Source organism: Onychostruthus taczanowskii, unplaced genomic scaffold, assembly GCF_017590055.1.
Source record: "Onychostruthus taczanowskii isolate IOZ18803 unplaced genomic scaffold, ASM1759005v1 scaffold43, whole genome shotgun sequence".
Lineage (NCBI taxonomy): Eukaryota > Metazoa > Chordata > Aves > Passeriformes > Passeridae > Onychostruthus > Onychostruthus taczanowskii.
The window spans coordinates 6,351,474-6,369,419 of NW_024501792.1; the positions used below are offsets into that span (position 1 = coordinate 6,351,474).

A 17,946-nucleotide genomic window follows, 5' to 3' on the forward strand; every position below is an offset into this window, starting at 1 on the left:
AGAGGATTCTGCAGCCACCATCAGTCACAGCCCGCCCTGCTCAGGCTGCGGCTCCTTCTCCTCCCTCACTCTCCCTGCTTTGTAACGTGGGTGTTGGATGGCAATCCTGGGAAAGCAGCATCCTTGAGAGTCCCAGGAGCTCGCAAGGGAGCAGCCTGGTGGGCAGCTCACTGCATCCTTGGCTTTTGTGGAGAGAAGAGGGAATGAAGTGCTAGAGAAAGGCCAGGGCTGAAGCTGAGCTAAACCACAGCCCCTGAGTCAACGCTCACTGCGATTATGGGAAAGCTCCCCCAGCTCAGCAAGGCCAGGGCCCACGGCTCCTCTTCCTTCAGCAGCTCAGGGGCTTTCCTCGGCTGGGATTCGCCCCATCCTCCCCATTTCAGCTGCTGGAAGGAGCACAGATGGATAAAGCAAACCCTGGGGAGATTCAGCCACCTCTGAGGTTGGGGAATGTGGCCATGGCTCAACAGCACTCGTTGGAACCATCAAAGAAACAGGACTGGTCATCAATAGAATTCCACCAGCATTACCCAGAGCAGCTGTGGCTGCCCTAGCCCTGGAAGTGTCCAAGGCCAGGCTGGACAGGGCTTGGAGCAGCCTGGGATAGGGAAGGTGCGTGTGGGATGAGATGAGCTTTAAGGTCCCTCCCAACCCAGCCCACCCAAGGGTTCTAGGATGAGCTGCTACAGGGCTGGAGTAGTTCAGCTCCAGCGGCACCAGCAGCTCAGCACCAGAGCCCCGCGCTCTTGAATCAGCTCTAAATGGCCTCTGCAGTCCCTTCAGACCTAACAGCATCACAACCTAAAACTTCCAGCAGCCTTTTCTGAGCCCCTGGCCTGTGGGCAGAGTCCAGCTTCATTAAACCCCCATGGAGGCTCCAGGCTGGACACAGCCAGGACAGGAGGCTGCAGCCAGCCAGGAGCAACCTCCACCTGCCCAAATCCCTTCTGCTCAGGCGGCAAAGGCATCGGGCCCTTAGAGCCCTTCCCTGCCTCTTTCCCAATGGAACATCCCATGGGCAGCGTCCCCTCTGGAGCCAGGATTAGCGCCTCACCTTCAGGCTGGGATCGCTGCCCAGCAGGGCTGGGAGGACCCTCCCAGGCTGGTGCAAACCTGTGAGCCACGCTTCCCCGGATAATCACCCTAATCCCTGCTAACCGCGCCTCTAAAGACTCTAATCCCCGGGCAGGGCACACACGCGCTGCCGAGCCTGGAAAAGCCTGTCATGGACACCCAGCCCGGCTGGAAACAGCTCAGGTGGAACCAGCCAGCCCAGGTCATGCCCCACCTCCGGGAGATGCTCCTTTCAACCAAACCCCCACCACAGAGCTCGGATTGCTCAACAGCAGCGGGGAAAAAAGGGAAAAACCCCTGCCAAGCCCCAGCACTCTGCACCACCGAGCAGATGAGGAGCTCGGATTGCTCAACAGCAGCGGGGAAAAAAGGGAAAAACCCCTGCCAAACCCCAGCACTCTGCACCGAGCAGATGAACACAGATATTGCCCTGCTGCTGGCACAGAGCCCAGGTGCTCACGGGGCTCATGACCAGAAGCTGTTTGAAGCTCCTCACTGTCCCTGGGCTGGGCCGGGAGCTCTCAGCGCCAGCCGTGCCCCTGGAGCCTTGCAGGGCTGCAGGAGCCCAGCCTGAGCCTTCCAGAGCAATCCCATGCTGGGCTCCAGCACTCAGGGAGGGCATGGTGCTCCAGGTCACATGCACCCACCGTCCCTGAGAGCTCATGTCCCCTTCCAGCCAGGTCCCACCTTGTTCTGCTGTTCTCTCCTCAAGTCCCCAGCTGATGTTGCCATTTCTGGCACCTTTGATGAAGGAGGGATGGGACTGGAGGATTTGTCCCAAGAGAAGGATGAACCCATCCCAGAACCCTGCCATGGGTTTTTCCTGGATTGCAGAAGCACCCATGGGATGCTCCCAAGGTACTCCCTGGGCAGTTCAGTTGGAACATTTCTCCATCCATCCAAACAAACCCTCAGACTCTTCTGCAGATATTCATCTCCCTGTCCTTCATCATCATCCAGGAACAGGGACAGACACAAAGGGGATTCAGCTGCAGCACGTCCAGCTGCTGCTGCAGGCTGGGGCTGCCAAACCATGCACCGGAGTCTACCAGCAAGGGAGAGCAGGGATGTAGCAAGGCCAGGTTGAGGATAATTGGCAGAACATCGTGTGGGGAAGATGCTGTCAGGATGGGAAGTGTGAAAAGGGAAGGCTGAGATCTCTTGGCAGGGCTGTCCCCTCACAGCAGGAGGAAGGCCAAGGAACCTTCACTCAAGCTGAGCTCTTTCATCACTCACAAAGGATCCCAACCCTCCGAGCCGGCTCAGACACTCCTGAAGAACAAACTGTGCCAGCACACTTTGTGAGCAGCCACGCATGACCTCATAGCTCGGGATGTTTTCATCCCACAATCCCGATGATCCATGTGCAATGACTCCATGCCCTGGATAAAACCCCATCATTTGTGCTGCCCATCACCAGGACACGAGACATTTCTGAGGCCAATGGACTCCAGAGCTGTCCCTGCTGCTGGGAAATCACTGGTCCCAACAGAAGCCTCAATTACCCTTGCCTTGGGAAGGGATTAGACACGGAGATGCTCAGCCAAACACCTCCAATCTGTCTGTCCCGAGGAATTCCCAGCCTTCCCTTGATTTCCCTGCTCAGACTGATCCCTCTGTGTCCAGGCCCAGCCTCTGCCCCCGGGCCGAGTCACACCAGACACGAGGCAGCACATGGCAGGACAGTGGCACTGCCCCGGGGCCGGGGTGATGTTCAACCCCCCAGATATGTCCGTCCACATCAAAGCCTCTGCTGCGCTCACCAGCTCCCATTCATCCTCCGGGAATGTTTGTGAGCTGGAGCCGCCGCTGGTGTGCCCATGCGCTCATGGGGAAGGTCCCTGGGGATGTTCCCAAGGCTTCCTGAAGCCCAGAACATCCCCGCAGGATGCTGCCAGCACAAGGCGGCGATGCGGAAGGATCAGAGGATGACGAGGGAGGGAGGCAGGCTCGGCAGCTCCGGGTCACCTCCGCTCGCTGCCGCGGGCGACGGGCGCTGGGCGAGCCCTGCACCGCTCGGCAGCTGCAGATTCCTGCCTGTCCCACCCCCTCCTCCGCAGCCTTCCCGGGCACCCCTTCCCCGCAGGGCAGCGCCAGCCAGACAGCCGGGATTGCTCAATGGCAGCGGCAAGTCGCATCGCGTCCCGCGGCTGGCAGGGGGACCGTGCCCGGCCAGCCCCGCTCCTTCCCGGCTGCGACAGCTTCCACATCTGGGACTGCTGGGCTCTGCCCGGGGCAGCGCTCCGTGAGGTGTGCAGGGCAGAAGGAGGAGGAAGAGGAGGAGCCCGAGAGCTCCTTCACCTCACAGGAGCCTCACAGGCTCCTTCACGGGAGCCCTGTCCTCACCTGTCCTCCCCGTGTCCCCCCTCACCCCTCCGTGCCCAGGGAAGTCCCCGCACACGAGGACTCCAGGGCTGCCCTCCCTTATCAGCCCGAGCTGTCCCGGTGCCAGTTGCACTTTCCAAAGGCGGAGAGGGAAGATTAGGATATTTAGCTTTGAAATCAAACAAATAATTGCACAGGCTTTCTGCAAACAGATCAGGGTTGGGAGGTCAGAGAGCAGCTGGAAAATCTCAGCACTGTTTGCTCTGCCTAAATAATATTAGACCAAGAATAATCAATCATTTTAATCAACAAAATTATTTATAACTCTTTAGAGCAAACAGTCAACTCCACTGGCAGCTGCCAGAAGATGACAGGTAACGATCCACGTCTCCAATTCCCCTGTGTGGTTATGGATTGGCTCCTTTGCATCCCTGGATTTACTTGCCCCCACAAGTGCCATGACCCTCTCTGAGGGTGCCCCTGGCCAGGCTCATGAGCACACACTGAAAAACACACAAATACACCCAGCAGCCCCCTACAGCTGAAACCCCTCTCCCCCAGGGCAGCTCACAGCAGTCACTACATGCTCCAAGCACCTTCCCATGTCCCAATGCAGCTGCATCTCCCAGGGAGGGAGGGAGGGAGGGAGAACATGATGGACTGGAGAGGGAGAAGGTGCTCCTTCTGCTCTGCCACCTGAGCCAGCCTCATCTCCTCAGCTTGTGGCTGTGCTGATGGCACCACCTGACCCCTCCACAGGCACCACTCATGTCCCACACTCTGCACATCCCCCAGCGCCGGGCAGGCTCTGCACAGCAGCAGATGATCCCAGCAGCCACAACAGGACAGCAACCTTTTCCTGGCTGGGTTGGAAGCCATGAAAGCCAAGGGATTGCTGAGAGGAGAACAAGAGCCAGCTTCTCCTTTGGGACCAGGAGGGAACCAGGACAAGGCCATCCCTGGATGCTCCTGCAAGCCCTGCACCATTTCACCTCCCTGTCCCCTGTCCAAGCTCAGCTCCCCCAGTGACGGAGGCCAGGAAGGGCCTGGGAAAAACCTGGGAACCAAAGTTCTGCAGCCCACGCCAGCCTCAGGAACAGTGGTGCCAAAGTAATTTCATTTCACAATTTCCCAGGAACAGTTCTCCTGGTTTTATTAATTTTTAAGCAGACAAGAAAAGCAACAAAGGGGATTTTCCAGGAGAGCCCCAAGATTAATCATCTCCATCCCAGGCTGAGCACAGGGCTCCTGGGCTTTGCCCAGGTGTGTTACACCATGCAACATTCGGGTTTCCAGTATCCTCAGGCACAGGAGCGAGGGTTTTCCCAATCCCCAAGAAGTTCGTCTTTTCCAGCTCCTACTTCTAGGAAACTTCCCACCAGGGAAGGGACCAGTGCAGGGATTGGGCCAGACCAAGCCCTGGGAAGATGAAGGTGGGAGTGAGCTGGGAAAGGCGGCCAAAGACGGGCTGCCCCATCAGGCTCAGTCCTCCCCATCGCAGAGCCAAGCGCTGTCCAGGACGGGATTATGTCAGCTCCTGGCCTCAGCCGGGAAGAGCGAAGGGCAGGCAGGGATAAATGCAAGCGGCTGGAGAGGTGCTCGGATCTGCCCAGAGGAAGCCTGAGCTTGGAAACCTCGGTGAGGGCACGGGGAGAGAGGCTGAGACACTCCCAGGCCTCGCATCCACCCCGCGAAGCATCCGGAAGCTATTAAGGAATTACAGCCTCCCTGGCCCCGAGCCCTCCCCGGCAGAAGTGCCTGGGAGCAGATGGTGAAAGGGCTGATTGAATTCGGCTGCTCACGCCAAGAGGCTCTTTCGGAGACACTCAATGGAGGAGGGGGTGGAGGGGGCGGCATTTGGGACTCGGGAGCTGGGAGCCCTTGCCAGGAACTCCAGGAATCCTCCGTCAACCCTAAAGAGGTTGGAGGAGCTTTGGCAGTGACTTGGATGTGTGGTTTGAGGGGTGTGAGATTCCCCTGGGAGCTTGGCCCCGAGCTCCTGGTGCTCCAGGAGTGTCTCGTCAGTGATCCAAGGCTGGTTCCTCTCCCTTCATCTCCAAGGGCACCATGCATTGGACCAGCTCCCTTCCAGGGATGTGGCATGGCCCCAGGAGCTGTGTGATCCCAAGCCTTGGTCCCAGCTGAGGAGGAGGCACAGGAGCTGTCAGCCCAACAGCCCTGCCCATCCCCGGGGCTTTCCTCCCAGAAAAATGCTGGTTTGTAAAGATCCTTAATTCCCAACTTGGTGTAATCCCACCCCATTCCCACACTGGGTATGGGACCAGACCTCCCAAAGAGCCCTCAGAGAGAGATGGAACTCCAGTTACTCTGGATGGGGAGGAGGTGGGGTAAAAAGACCAGGATGAGAGAAATGCAGGATGAAAAAGAGCCAACAGCAGGGGGAAAAAAAACAAAGGAAAAATGTGCTTCGAAAGTCATCCTCGGTGCCAGCCCTCCCGGGGGTGCTGCCAGTGCCTGGGCAAAAACACAGACGGAGGAACCAAAATTGCCTGGGGATGAAGGAAGGGTTTAAACCCTCCCTGGAAAGTGGAGGGGAAGAAAAGGAGGAATGCCCCAAAAACCAACATAGCCCCAAGCTCTGGGCTCCCTGCCCTGCCAGCTGGCTCCAGCTCCCCATTCCCTGTGTCCCAGGGGGACAAGGTATCGGCTCCGAGGCCCCCGTGCCATCCCCGAGTCCATGCCTGTTTTTCCAAGGGAGAAAGCTGCAGTGAGTCCCCCCGGAATCCTTGGCCGGCTGCCCGAGGTTGGGAAATCGGGAGCCTGGTCAGGCTCTGCCGGAGGGGCCGGCACGGAGCGCTCCGTGACCGTCAGGGGATCTTTGCGGAGCAATCTTTTCCGAGACAAGTCATGAGATTATTTCTTGCCTGGAATTTGCTCCCGCAGCTCCCATCGGCTCCGGACTGCTGAGTCAAGAGACCGCCGGGGCTGTGCCCTCCAGATGAGTAAATAAATTGCCATGGGGAGTGCGGGGGGCCGGGGGGGCTGGCGCCCGGCAGGGCGCAGGATGGGGCAGGGAGGGGACCCGATGACTCCCGAGCCTTGGGCTGGGGATGGATCCCGGCTTGGCAGCCGCGCACAGAGTTAGTCACCAGATTAGCGAGCAGTTACACACGCGGCTTAAAGGCACATCATCCTCCCCTTCCCTTCCCTTTCTTCCTTTTCCTCCGGGGCCTTATCCCCCTTTTCCCTTCTTCTTTTATTTTTGAAATTTCTTTCAGCCGAGCTTTGGCTCTCAGTGAGTGGCAGAGACGGGCAGCCCGACAGCCACGGAAGGCAGAAGCCCCTGAAGACGCCAAAGGGGGGGAAGGATCCGGCCCGGGGGTGACACAGTTCGGGGCAGCCCCTCCTGATCCCTCCCCTCCCCATCCCGCAGCGCCCCTCCGCCGGGCAGTCGGGTCACTCTATAGGATCCATATGGCCCCGGCTGCTCCGGGCTCGGCTGCTTGGAAGCAAGAGTGGTGCGAGTCATCCCGCTCGAAGGCAAACAGGCGCAGGGCCGGGGCCTTTCATGTTCCGGCCTTTGGAGCCAAATTCAAATCTGGAGCCGCTTAAAGGGATGGAAAGAGCCCCAGCGAGGAGCGGCCCCGCCGGGCCGCGGCTACCGGGACAGCTCCGCATCCCAAAGCCCGCGGCTGCCGCTGGAAAGGGAAACCTTCCCAGCCTTCCCAGATCCCACTGCTGCCGCTGGAAAGGGAAACTGTCCCAGGCTTCCCAGACCCCGGCACAGCCCCGAACATCGAGCCCAAACTTCCTGGCAGCCCTTCACAAGGATGGGCTTGGGAAATGCCGCCGATGCTGCTCCCAACCTCCGGGCTCCTCTGCTGCCAGGGGCTGATGCCAGGACTTGAGCAAAGGAGTTTTTCCTCATTTCCAGCTGCAGAGCAGGAGGAATTGCGTTTGCTGACCTCATGGAGCAGTCTGAGGGATGGAGCAGTTGGGTAACGTGCCTCGAGCACTTGAAAAGAGAAAGCTCTTGGCATTGCATTTTCAAACCGCTCTAACAATAATGGGTAAAAAAAGAAGGGGAAAAAAAAAAGACCCAAATTTCACGTGTCCCACTCCATCTTTTTTTAATTTTCCAGTGGAAAAAGCCAGGACTACTCAGCTTTTGCAAGTTGTTTCTTCAGAGGGTTCAGGTTTCGGTAAACAATTGCTCAAAACTAAAAGGTAAGAAAATAAAAATCCCCTTTTCTGCTCCCAGAGCAGTGACCAAAATTCAGTGGCTTTGCACAAACACATGCAGGCACCTCTGAAAAAAACTTTCATGTGGGTCAAAAAGCCACAGTTTGATTATTGTGATAAAATGTGCTGACAACGGGGGGGTAAACAACAGAAAACAACCCCAAAGCACTGCCCAGTGTCCAGCTTCAGCTTTTGGGCTCTGCTGGTGGCAGTGGCAGCTTTCCTGAGTGAGCAGGGTTATCCTGCAAGGCCATGCCAGGAGAGGCAGCACCCCAGGGGGATGGCAGACAGCCCCATCCTGCCGTGACTGACACTTGGTTCCGGAGGGATGCTGAGCCTGCCCCAGTCTCCCAGCACCCCCAAACTGGGAATTCCCAGGGGGAAGGGGAGGGGAGGGTCAGGGCCTGCCTGCTGCCAGGGAGGAGCAGGGATGAGCTGGGCACTGGAACAAGGGCATGGAGAGTGGGAATCCTGCAAGCAGAGGGAGACCTGGAGCACCCAGCTGAGGATGCTCCCACCTTCCTGACGTGGCAGAATGGGAGTGCCGTGCCTCAGTTTCCCTAAAAATAAGGTCTCATCAAATCTTTTCTCAACATCTTTTGGGGTGCAAGGCCCCAAAGCTTTAGAAATAAGCTTTTAAAGAAAAGCTCAGTGCCTGGGCTGCCTTCTCCTGCACTCCCCACCAGCCATGAGAAGAATGCCTTGGAATCACGTCAAGTATTTGAGATGAGGTGGGGGGAGAGAGAGGGGGCACGGCGAGGGGAGAGGGGGAGCTTTTGACTCAGTGTCTGGCTTCTTTCATCAATCCCACATTCCCGCTCATGCCATCACCCTCCGGGAAAGTGCAACAACCTACAGAACCCATGTGGAGCCAATTTAGAATCCCCTCCGTGTAAGAAAATGCATTTTGTTCATTAACAAGCTCTGGATGCTTAGCTGGGGTGAGGAGGCAGCCCCACAGCCATCCCAGAAACACAGGATTCAGTGGGAATCCTACACACATCTACAGCCCAGAGGAGAGCAGTGCTCCCTGCACTCCCTCCCAGGACATTGTTCCAGCCCAAATAACCCTGGGGTTCCTGCCCCAGCCACCTGAGCTGGAGGTCTCTGTCTCTTCTGGCTTTATAGGAAAGGTTTAAACATGAGGAGAAAAGCTGGAAAACAGGGAATTGCTGGAGCAGGAATTGCTGTTGTGCCCAGCAGCAACTGGGGATGAATGAATGGGAATTCCAGCCCCAGAGCCCAGTTCAGAGCCAGACAGAGCCCTGTGACTTTGCACATCCCAATCCACAACCAGGGCTGTCACAATTACTCCAATCCTCATTCCCAAAGCAAAGGGAGCCACAGAAAGGAGGGGATTTTCCTCTCTGGGAAAGCAAGCTGCTGTTTCTCTGTGTGTTTGTGATATTTCTCTGGCAGGTTATATTTATCCACGAGCTCCAGGAACCAGATGTGGGACCGAGGGGCTGTGCTGCACCAGCTTCCTGCCTTCCTGCAAACACCGGGTCCACCTGCCCTGCACAGAGCAGGACACAGCCTGGAGAGCCAGGAAACTGTGCAAGGTCAGCACAGCCAGGGGAGGGGACAGGGAAAAACGTGTCACCTGCCTGGTCCTGCACAGGGGGCATTGCTCCCATGAGCTGGTGGTGTTCATGGGACAGAGGAGCAAACCGGGGCTTGGATTTTTGGCAGTTGACTGAAAAAAAACCCCAAACCTCAACATAAAAATGCAGAGTTTCAGTTCAGAAAGAGATGGTAGTGAGAGAGCAGGGCTTGACCCATCCAGGGCTACTCTGAGCCAGCCACCCCTCAGGAGAAGGATGGAACACCTCAGAGCAGCTCTGAGTACAGCACCAGGGGCTCTGCCTCCCCCTCAGCCGTGCAGGGCTCAGGCTCTGCCAGCAGCATTTGCAGCCTGTGAATGGCTCCAGAGCTGGGTGAGACACTGAGACACCCTCACACCAAAGTACAACTGAAACCACCCTGGCAGTGCCCAAGGCCAGGCTGGATGGGGCCCTGAGCCACCTGGTCCAGTGGGAGGTGTCCCTGCCCATGGCAGGGGTGGAACTGGATGAACTTTAAGGTCCCTTCCAACCCAAACCATTCTGGGATTCAGGGATTTATTTCTTTTCTTGCCATCTCTGTGTACTTGGCCTCCAACAGTCCATCCCAGGCTGTCCCTCCCCTGTTCCAGGAGACATTCAGGCACATAAAGCCACTGTAGATTTCCACATTTTCCCATCTCTGCCACAGAAGCCTGCAGGCACAAATCCCCAAAGCTGGGGAAGCTGGGCTGGGGAGATGAGAGCAGCTCTGCAGGGCTGTGCAGCAGGAGCCACCCCAGCTTCCCAAAGTCACCTCTGCAGGAGGAGATCCCACTCCAGGCCCGCTATCTCCAGAGCCATCTCCCAGCTCTGCCATGGGCAGCACTCAAGTGCTTTCCCCCCTCAAATTCCACTGCACCTGGGAAAAATGTAGGAGCTCGTAGGAGAATCAATAAATATTTATTGTTTAACCAGCAGTATTTTGACTGGAGATGTAAGCATGGCCCTGTGCCAGGGAAACAAGAGCCTTCTTGGCCAGCGCTGCAAACAAATTTTTGTCTGTATCTCGTTGGAAGATTATAAACTACACAATGAAAGGAAAAAAAAGAAACACAGGCAGCGAGCAGCTTAGTCACGGAAGAGGAACAAAAGAGCTGAGATGGATAACTGTGGCATGGGGTTACAAAAAAAGGGCTGCAGGCCTGAATTTTGGCTGTGAGACAGCTGTGCTGCTCAGATCAGCTGCAGATTGTGCCACTGGCTTCTGCTGGGATGGGACTTGAAGCTGCACCAGGAGGCTCTGGAATGACTCTGGAATCCACCAGGAACTCCCAGCCAAAAGCAAACCAGGGAGTCAGGGCTCAGCCTACAGAGGCACAGCCTTGCCCCTGTGGAATACCCCAATTCCCACAGGGATCCCAGGCCCAAAGAACAGCAGGCCCTGGCTCCAGGGGAATTTTAGTGCTCAAATACAGCAGATCATCCCCTCCTTGTGCACCTCCTCAGCATCCTGGCACACTCCTACCCAGCACAGGTGCTCCACCAAGCAAGACTTGTCAGCCTGGAGGGTGCCAGAGCTGCATCCTTTGGATCAGGGACAGCACTGATACTTGCTGTCCTAAATCCTGCCATTTCCTCACCTGGTGCCATGCAAGGACCAGCTGACAGTGCTAAAAAGACTCTCCTGCCTTATGTAGGACAGATTTACTTGGATTTGTTCCCTTCTTCCCCAAAATCCCAGCAGATCCCAGTGCCACAACTGACAAGAGCCATTTAGGGTGACAGCTCTGCCAGCTCACATCCCTGGTGTATTCACACAGTCTGGTCCTACTCACACCCACCTGAGGCTTTAATCTATGGAACAACCTGTGCACCCTAAGCCTGACCCAGCTGCCCCCAGCTCCTCACACAGCAGGATCTATTCCAGAGGAATGTGACTGTGGATTTCCACATTTTCCCATCACTGCCCTGGCAGCCTGCAGTTCCACCCAGAGCTGGCTCCCAGAGAAGCCTGGGCTGCCCCATCCCTGGACGTGTCCAAGGCCAGGTTGGACGGGGCTTGGAGCCACCTGGGCTAGTGGGAGGTCTACCAGGTGAGATCTTTAAGGATTTCAACCCAAACCATTCTGGAATTCTGTGATAATCCCGTGGCAAAGCTCAGTGTGCCACAGTCCCAGCCACTCGCTGCCTGCCTGCCAGCAATCTGCTCTGGATTTGGGAGTGCAGAGAGTCTTAGGATGTCTCAGCAGCTCCTTTGGAGAGCTGGAGTGCAGCATTCCGGCTGAGCCTGTGTTATCCCTGCATTCTGTAAGGCCCATCAAAGCATGGCACGCTGTAATTACATGGCAAATTAGGGGCCACTTCATGTAACGACACTGTAATTACACACTTGGTGCGTGCTTTGGGGAGCTCGGGATGGAAACGTGAAAGGAACCGGGTTTGCTCCTGTTCCCTGGAAATCTCCCCTCCCATCTTCAGGTTAAAAACCAGGGATGTGCTTGGTGGATGTGTCCCTGAAGGACAGCTCCATGAGCTAGCCTCTTTCCACCCTTTTTCAGATCTTTGGTGGGAAGCTGACACTAAAAAACTTAAAGCTGGTGGCAGCCAAGTGCAGCCAGACCCCCCTCCTGGGAACCTCTCATTCCCGCATCCCGGCTGGATACCACAGTAATGGGCATTTTGTCAGCGCATACAGAGGTAATTGCTCTTCTTCAGCTGAGTTCTCACCTCCTCCGCAGGCAATCAGCACCGAAAATGCGAGAGCGGCCCCAAGCCCTCCACTGCTGAGCCTCAGCCTCGCTGCTGATCATTCCAGCCCACACAGAGCATCCCAGCCGAGCCCGGCTCTCACCTCGGCTGCACTGCAGAGCAAACATTCCAAAAGATGCGGCTGCGATTCCCTGCATCCCTGGAAACACCAATCGGTGCTTTCCTTTCCCCAGGCTCTGGCATCCTGTGCGTCCCCGGGAGGACAGGTGAGAGCTCTCCCAGCGCCATTGAGCAGAGGGGGACAGAGAAGGTGCCAGAGCAGGGAGGGAAATGCTGGGGCTCTCTTCTGTGTTTTACCCCGCACAGAAAGAAAACGCGGCCATGCAGGAGCCAGCGCCCGTCGGCAGCAAGGAAACTGAGTCACACAGCAGCTGACACAGTTGGAGGGAGGGCTCAGCCCTGCGAGGATAACGCAGGATCAGACCTGTCTTTCTGAGAATAATGAGAATAATGTCCCAAGTCCCTGAGCACTTTTACCCCGAGCAGCTCAGCAAACTGACCCCCGTTGGTCGGGCTGATTCTGCTGTGACCCCATTCCATGACCTGGAGCCAGGGCTGGCTGCAAACTTGTCCTCCCTACACAAGGCAGAGGACAGAATGAAGGATCCCCTCCTAAAACCTGAAGAAGGGGGATTTTCTTTGCCACTTGCCCGTGGCGAGGCTCTGTGGAGGAGCTCTGCGTTTGCCAGGTTCGCTTTAAATGTGAACTCCCGTATTTGTCTGCGCTGAAAACGAAAGCAAAGCCGGACCTGGCTGTGGAAAGGGGGAGAAGCATGATCCAGGCAGGTCCTGCATCCCAAAGCAGCTTCCCTGTACCTGCACCACCACAGCAGGAGAACCAGAACCTTACAGAGGTTTGGGTTGGAAGGGAAAATCTTGCTTCATCCCTAACTGATGCTGTCCCAAATCCTAAACAGAGGGAAAAACTCTTGCCAGATAAAAACACACCCCTGGGATGCCACCCACGCACAGGCCAATGGAAACAACGTGTCCATGTCCCAGCTGTCCTCAGGGTAGGCATGGGAAGAGCCAAAAAGCCCGGATTTCTGTACTGTGTGTGCACGGAGCAAATCCTTTTTCCAGGAACAAATCCCGCCCTGCTCCCGTAACACACCTCCAGGGAAAGGAGGGCTGGATGCAGGATGGGGAGTTTGGCATCCCTGCTCCACCTGGGATGCCCAAGAACGATACCTGGGATTACAGCCCTGCTCTGGTACCTCGGGGGAGGCAAACCTGCAGCTTCCTGAGCCAGAAATGAGCACTGGGAGCCCCAGTTCCACCCCCCAGCTCCCAGCAGGGCTGGAGGTGCTTCCCACTCTGCCCACAGGCAGCAAATGCAGCTTGGCCGAGCTGCAGGAAACAAAGTGATTTGTGGAGGGCAGTTTGTCAGCCCCCAGGTGAAGTTCCCTTGGGGTTGAATTTTGTGTGGTTTGGGGTTTTACTGTCTCAGAAATCGTCCCACCAAGCCATTGGTGGATCAGCCATGTATGTACAACCACAATGATGTTACCACCCTTCCATCACATCCTCCTAAGAATGTTCACGCACATAGAATTGTCCTGAAGGAGAACCCACCCCCATGGGGTTCTGGCTCTGCCCTGCTCATCTCACTCACACATTCCTGCTGGTAATAGCGGGGCTGGAGGGGGAGGATTTGGCTTTGGAAGCTTTCTACAGCTCCGCATCCCTTCCAGGTTATTTTTAAACCCTTTGGACACCACAAATCTCCCCGGAGTTTTGCAGGCAGAGGTGTGAGGTGGAGCAGCGTTTGGTCTGGGGGTGAGAGGGGACAGAGTTTCACGGGGCATCAGGCACCTGGTACATCAAACATCCTGCACAGCTGAAACCCTCTGGCTGCAGGGCCCTCCCTGCCCGAGGTTAACCCCCCGATCACATCGGCACCGCTGCTTTGTGAAGGGACAAGGGGCTGGAGTCCTTCTCACCCCATTTTGGAATTAAGGACGATGGGAACTTAGCCCATTTTGGAATTAAGGACGATGGGAACATTTGGTGGTGGATTCAGGGCTGAAGGAACCATCGGGAAGCAGATGAGCCCTCCAGGAGCAGAGAGAAGCGATGTTCCCTCCTCCCCTGGCTGGATCCCAGGAACACAACCCAACAGCATCCACCCTCCTTCCCTCACCATCAATCCCACCAAACCAGAAAGCTGCAGCTTTTTTCTCTCCGAGTTGGAGGGGAAATGAGGTTAAGCCAGCTAATTGACAGCGCTGACCTTTGTGGCTCCCAGCGAGCGCAGCCACCAGCACAGGAGCGGCTGCAGCTGAGGCCGATGGGGGGGCAGCGCTTTTCTACCTCTTGGGTTCGTGTTTTTCAGCGCTCTTCCTGCCCAAGTTTAAACTTTGGGTCAGCTCTAAGAGCACTTTGCTGACATCAGTCGCAGAAGAGCTTTCAGAGACAGAAGAAAACGAAATTAAGGCAGGCTGAAACTCCGAGTCCTCCCTTCAGGCACCAGGGAATTCCACTGCTCCAGACACCCAGAGCCTCTGTGAGAGCTCTCACCCACCCCAGGAGAGTGCAAATTTTAACAGATACTTTACTCTGGAGTGAAAAGCAAACCCCACCCACCCTGATGGTTCAGGTGTTTATTCGTATCCCGTTTTCCTCCCCTCCGAACAAACAGGCTGCCGCCGGGGGCTGAAGGGAGGAATGAGTCTTCGCCAAAGTTTTAGGAAATAGCCACAAGCAGGTCCTCAGCTCCTCTCCAGCCTCTCATTTCAGCTGTGTAGGTGCATTCTTAGCATCCCTCGGGCACTTTGAAGCCTGGCGCTCCCCAGCCCACCCCGGGAGCCAGGCTCAGTCCTGCTGCCAGGGCAGGGAGCACTGGCATCCTCTGACCAGCACAGGGTGCTCCCTGCGGCCGGGGAGGGAGGGAGGAGGGATGCCGAGGGAGACTCCTGCGCTGGACACTACGGAGCCCACGGACGGCTGATGGCCAGCGGGTGCTGCCTTCCGAGCTCTCTGCAGCCCAGCTGATGCTGCACCAGCATCTACTGAAGTCGAAGTACCAACCCCTGTGCAGCTCCAGCACTCAGCTGTCACTTTATTTCCACACGCAGCCCAAAATGCCAATGCCTGCGGGAGCTGTGCCTCCCTTCTGGCTTTCCTAGAAACTTCCTAACCGGCAGAGAAATGTACAACTCAATCTTTAATTTGATTTTCTTCGCCGCACCAGTGCTGCACAAAACCCAGCAAACTTCCAGTTTGGCGCAGTGGGAATTGCAGCAGGGAGAGATGAAGCAACAGGACTCGTTTAATGCAGAAAAAAGGGTTGTTTTTTGTTTTTCCTGCGGGTCCTCCAAACTCCATCCTCCACCTCGCCTGGGCAGGGCAGAGAGGAGTTTGAGCGCCCGGGGTCAGCGAGCAGCCAGACGCCACCAGTGTGTGAACAGCAGCCCTTATTCTGGTCAGGCTCGGCTCGGAGCAGTAACCACAGCCAGCAGCAGCTGAACTCACCCCGCTACAACACACAAAAACCCCTTCTCGCCTCCCTTCAGTAACGTGTTGCTCTCTGCACCCTCTCTCCACCCATTTCTCCAGCTCCAGAAGGGCGAAAAAAAAAATCAAAGTGGCGGGTTTTCCTGGATTAAACGCACTAAATCCAGAGTATTTAGCACTGGAGTTGTGTTTCCCAAATACCACGAGTGCTTGGACCACACAAGACATTTCCAGCCAGGGATGGGGGAACGCACATCCCAGCTAAGGATGGGAACGGGCGACGAGCCCCGGGAGCGCATCTCTCCCGCCTGCCCGCCGGACGGGCTTCCCTACATCCCGGCAAGGCGCGAGGGAAGGAGGCTGGAGGGGCGGCGGGATGGATTTTAAGAAAAGGAGGGGGATGGAAAGTCATAAAAACGCTCGGAAAGTCAATTCGCCTTCGGCAGCGGGCATAGCCCGGGCGGCGCCGCTGCGCTGCGACTTGGGGTGCGCTCCGTGTTCCCTTCCGAAAGACATCCCCAAAAAACCCCACACCGACCTCTCTGACCAGCCCTGCCCCAGCGGTCCAGCCTCTCCCCCCCGGCCAAACCTCTCCCGCCCGGCCAAACCTCTCCCGCCGCCGCCTTCGCCGGGAGAAGGGGATGGGGCTGCGCGGAGGGGACACGGCGCTCACCGGGGGACGGGAAGAGCTCGATGTCCACCTTCTCCGTCTTGATGATGGTGAGATCCACCGCCGCCTTCATGGCTGGGGCAGCACCGCGGGGGCGTCGCGCCGGGAGCGGGGGGCGGCGGCTGAGCCCCGCCGAGCGCGGAGCGGGGCGCCCGGGGCAGCGCGGCCGGCGCTGCCTCCTCCTCCCGCTGCTCTTCCTCCTTCTCCTCCTCCTCCTGCTTCTCCTCCTCCTCCTTCCTTCCTTCCTTCCGCGCTCCCTCGCTCCGCTCCCGCCTGCGCTGCGCTCCCCGCTCCGCTCCGCTTCGCCCGTCCCCGCCGCCGCCGCCCCGGCCGGGCTGAGCCGAGGGGAGGGCGCTGGGCCGGCCCCGAGCGGTGACAGCGGCACAGGGACCCGCCCCGCCCCGCCCCGGAGGCGGCCCCGGCCCCCGGCGCTACGGGGAGCGGAGCCGGCGCTGCCGAGGGGAACGGGGGTCCGGGGACGGAGGGGACAGAGCTCTGCTCGCAGCCCAGCCCCCAAACACGACGGGATAAGAGTTTGAGCAGGCTGGCTGCAGGCAGCCCTGGCTGGAGCCCCTGCCCAAACCCGATGGTTCTTGAAACCGGGCCAGTTGTGTTCACCCTGCCTGTCTCGACAGGAAGCGCTGCCTTTTACACTCACCCCTTCGGTTCCCATCACCCCTTCATGCTCACATCATCTCCTCACATCTCCATCTCCCCTTCACATTCCCATCATCCTGCCTGGAGCAGCCTGATCCTCTCCCACCCACAAGCACATCCAAACTCAGGGGGCACAGCCAGGGCACAGCAGGGCACATTGTGCACATTGTGGGTGACAGCCAGGGGTGGCTGCTCCTGGCCTGCCTGGTAGAGGTGGGAGGCTGAAGAGAGTGAGAAACTGACTGGATAAAAAGCATCTTGAAGATGCAAGATGAGTGTCATGCCAGCACAGCATGGAGTTAACAGAAGAATATCGGTTTTCACATGAAATCTGTTTGATTGTATTTAGGTAGCACAAACTTGAGACCACAAACGGCACAGCAGAAGGAGAGTATGACTCACAGATGGCAGCTTACCGGTACGGAGAAAAAAAGTCATTAGCAACCAGCTTTTGTGGTTCTGTCACTCCGAAAGTCTTTAACAGCTTCCGACTGCAGCACAGATCAGGCTGCTCTCATCGAAGATGGGCTCAAGTGAACACAGCCCTGTAGGAGCAGCTGCCCGGGGTCACAGTCACTGCCCAGCCCTTAGGATGGACCAGGGTACCACTTGCAAACACCCCTGAAACCTCCCGAGGCCCCGGAAGATGAGCTGCAGAAGCAAATGCTGCAGCTCCGATTATTTCGCTTCTGCAGCGGGGCCTTTGTCAGCCACCACGGCGTATTTATAGCAGGGGAGTTTGTGCAACTGAAAGAAGCTGCGAGGTTGCTGGGGCCAGACAAGGAGAGGCAGCTCTGGCTGCACACACGGCTTTGCCAAGGCAGGCAGGTCGAGCAGCAGGAAGGCTGAAAGCTGGTAAAGCTGGGCAGGGAGCTCCAGCCCCAAGTTCATCTTCCTCACCCAGTGACAGCCTCCCACAATCCCAATTTTTCAGGCAATCTTGTTTCCAATTTACTCGCAAGCTCAGTTCTGGACAACCTATTCCTGCAGCAGTGGAGTGGGACCAGCGATTTGCTGTGATGAAAAACCTCCCTCCACTGATTCCCTAGGGCTCGAGAGAACCTGAGCTCAGGCAGAGCACAGGGCTGGAAACCGCAGCTGGTGCTTTGAAACCTACCACAGGAATGAACCTGGAAATCCGAAGGTGGAAAGAGGATTGCTGCAAGGATAAAATGTGGTCCCTCCCTGGGACAGGATCATGCACTTGCACCTGCCCTGGGTTTGGGTTTCTTTCTTCCCAGTACAGCA

General features: G+C 57.1%; 1 protein-coding gene across 2 annotated transcripts in view; it reads right to left on the reverse strand.

The window, feature by feature from the left end:
• ETS1 (ETS proto-oncogene 1, transcription factor) overlaps positions 1-17,946 on the reverse strand; it is a 78,016-nt gene that overhangs the window by 31,293 nt on the left and 28,777 nt on the right. The window contains exon 1 of one of the 2 annotated variants that reach the window (XM_041413816.1): positions 16,045-16,302. The exons of the other annotated variant lie outside the window; for it this stretch is intronic. Coding sequence (XP_041269750.1) covers positions 16,045-16,114 — 70 coding nt within the window. The 5' untranslated portion in view covers positions 16,115-16,302. Of the gene's footprint in view, positions 1-16,044; positions 16,303-17,946 lie in introns of those variants that run through there. 2 annotated transcript variants of the gene reach the window in all.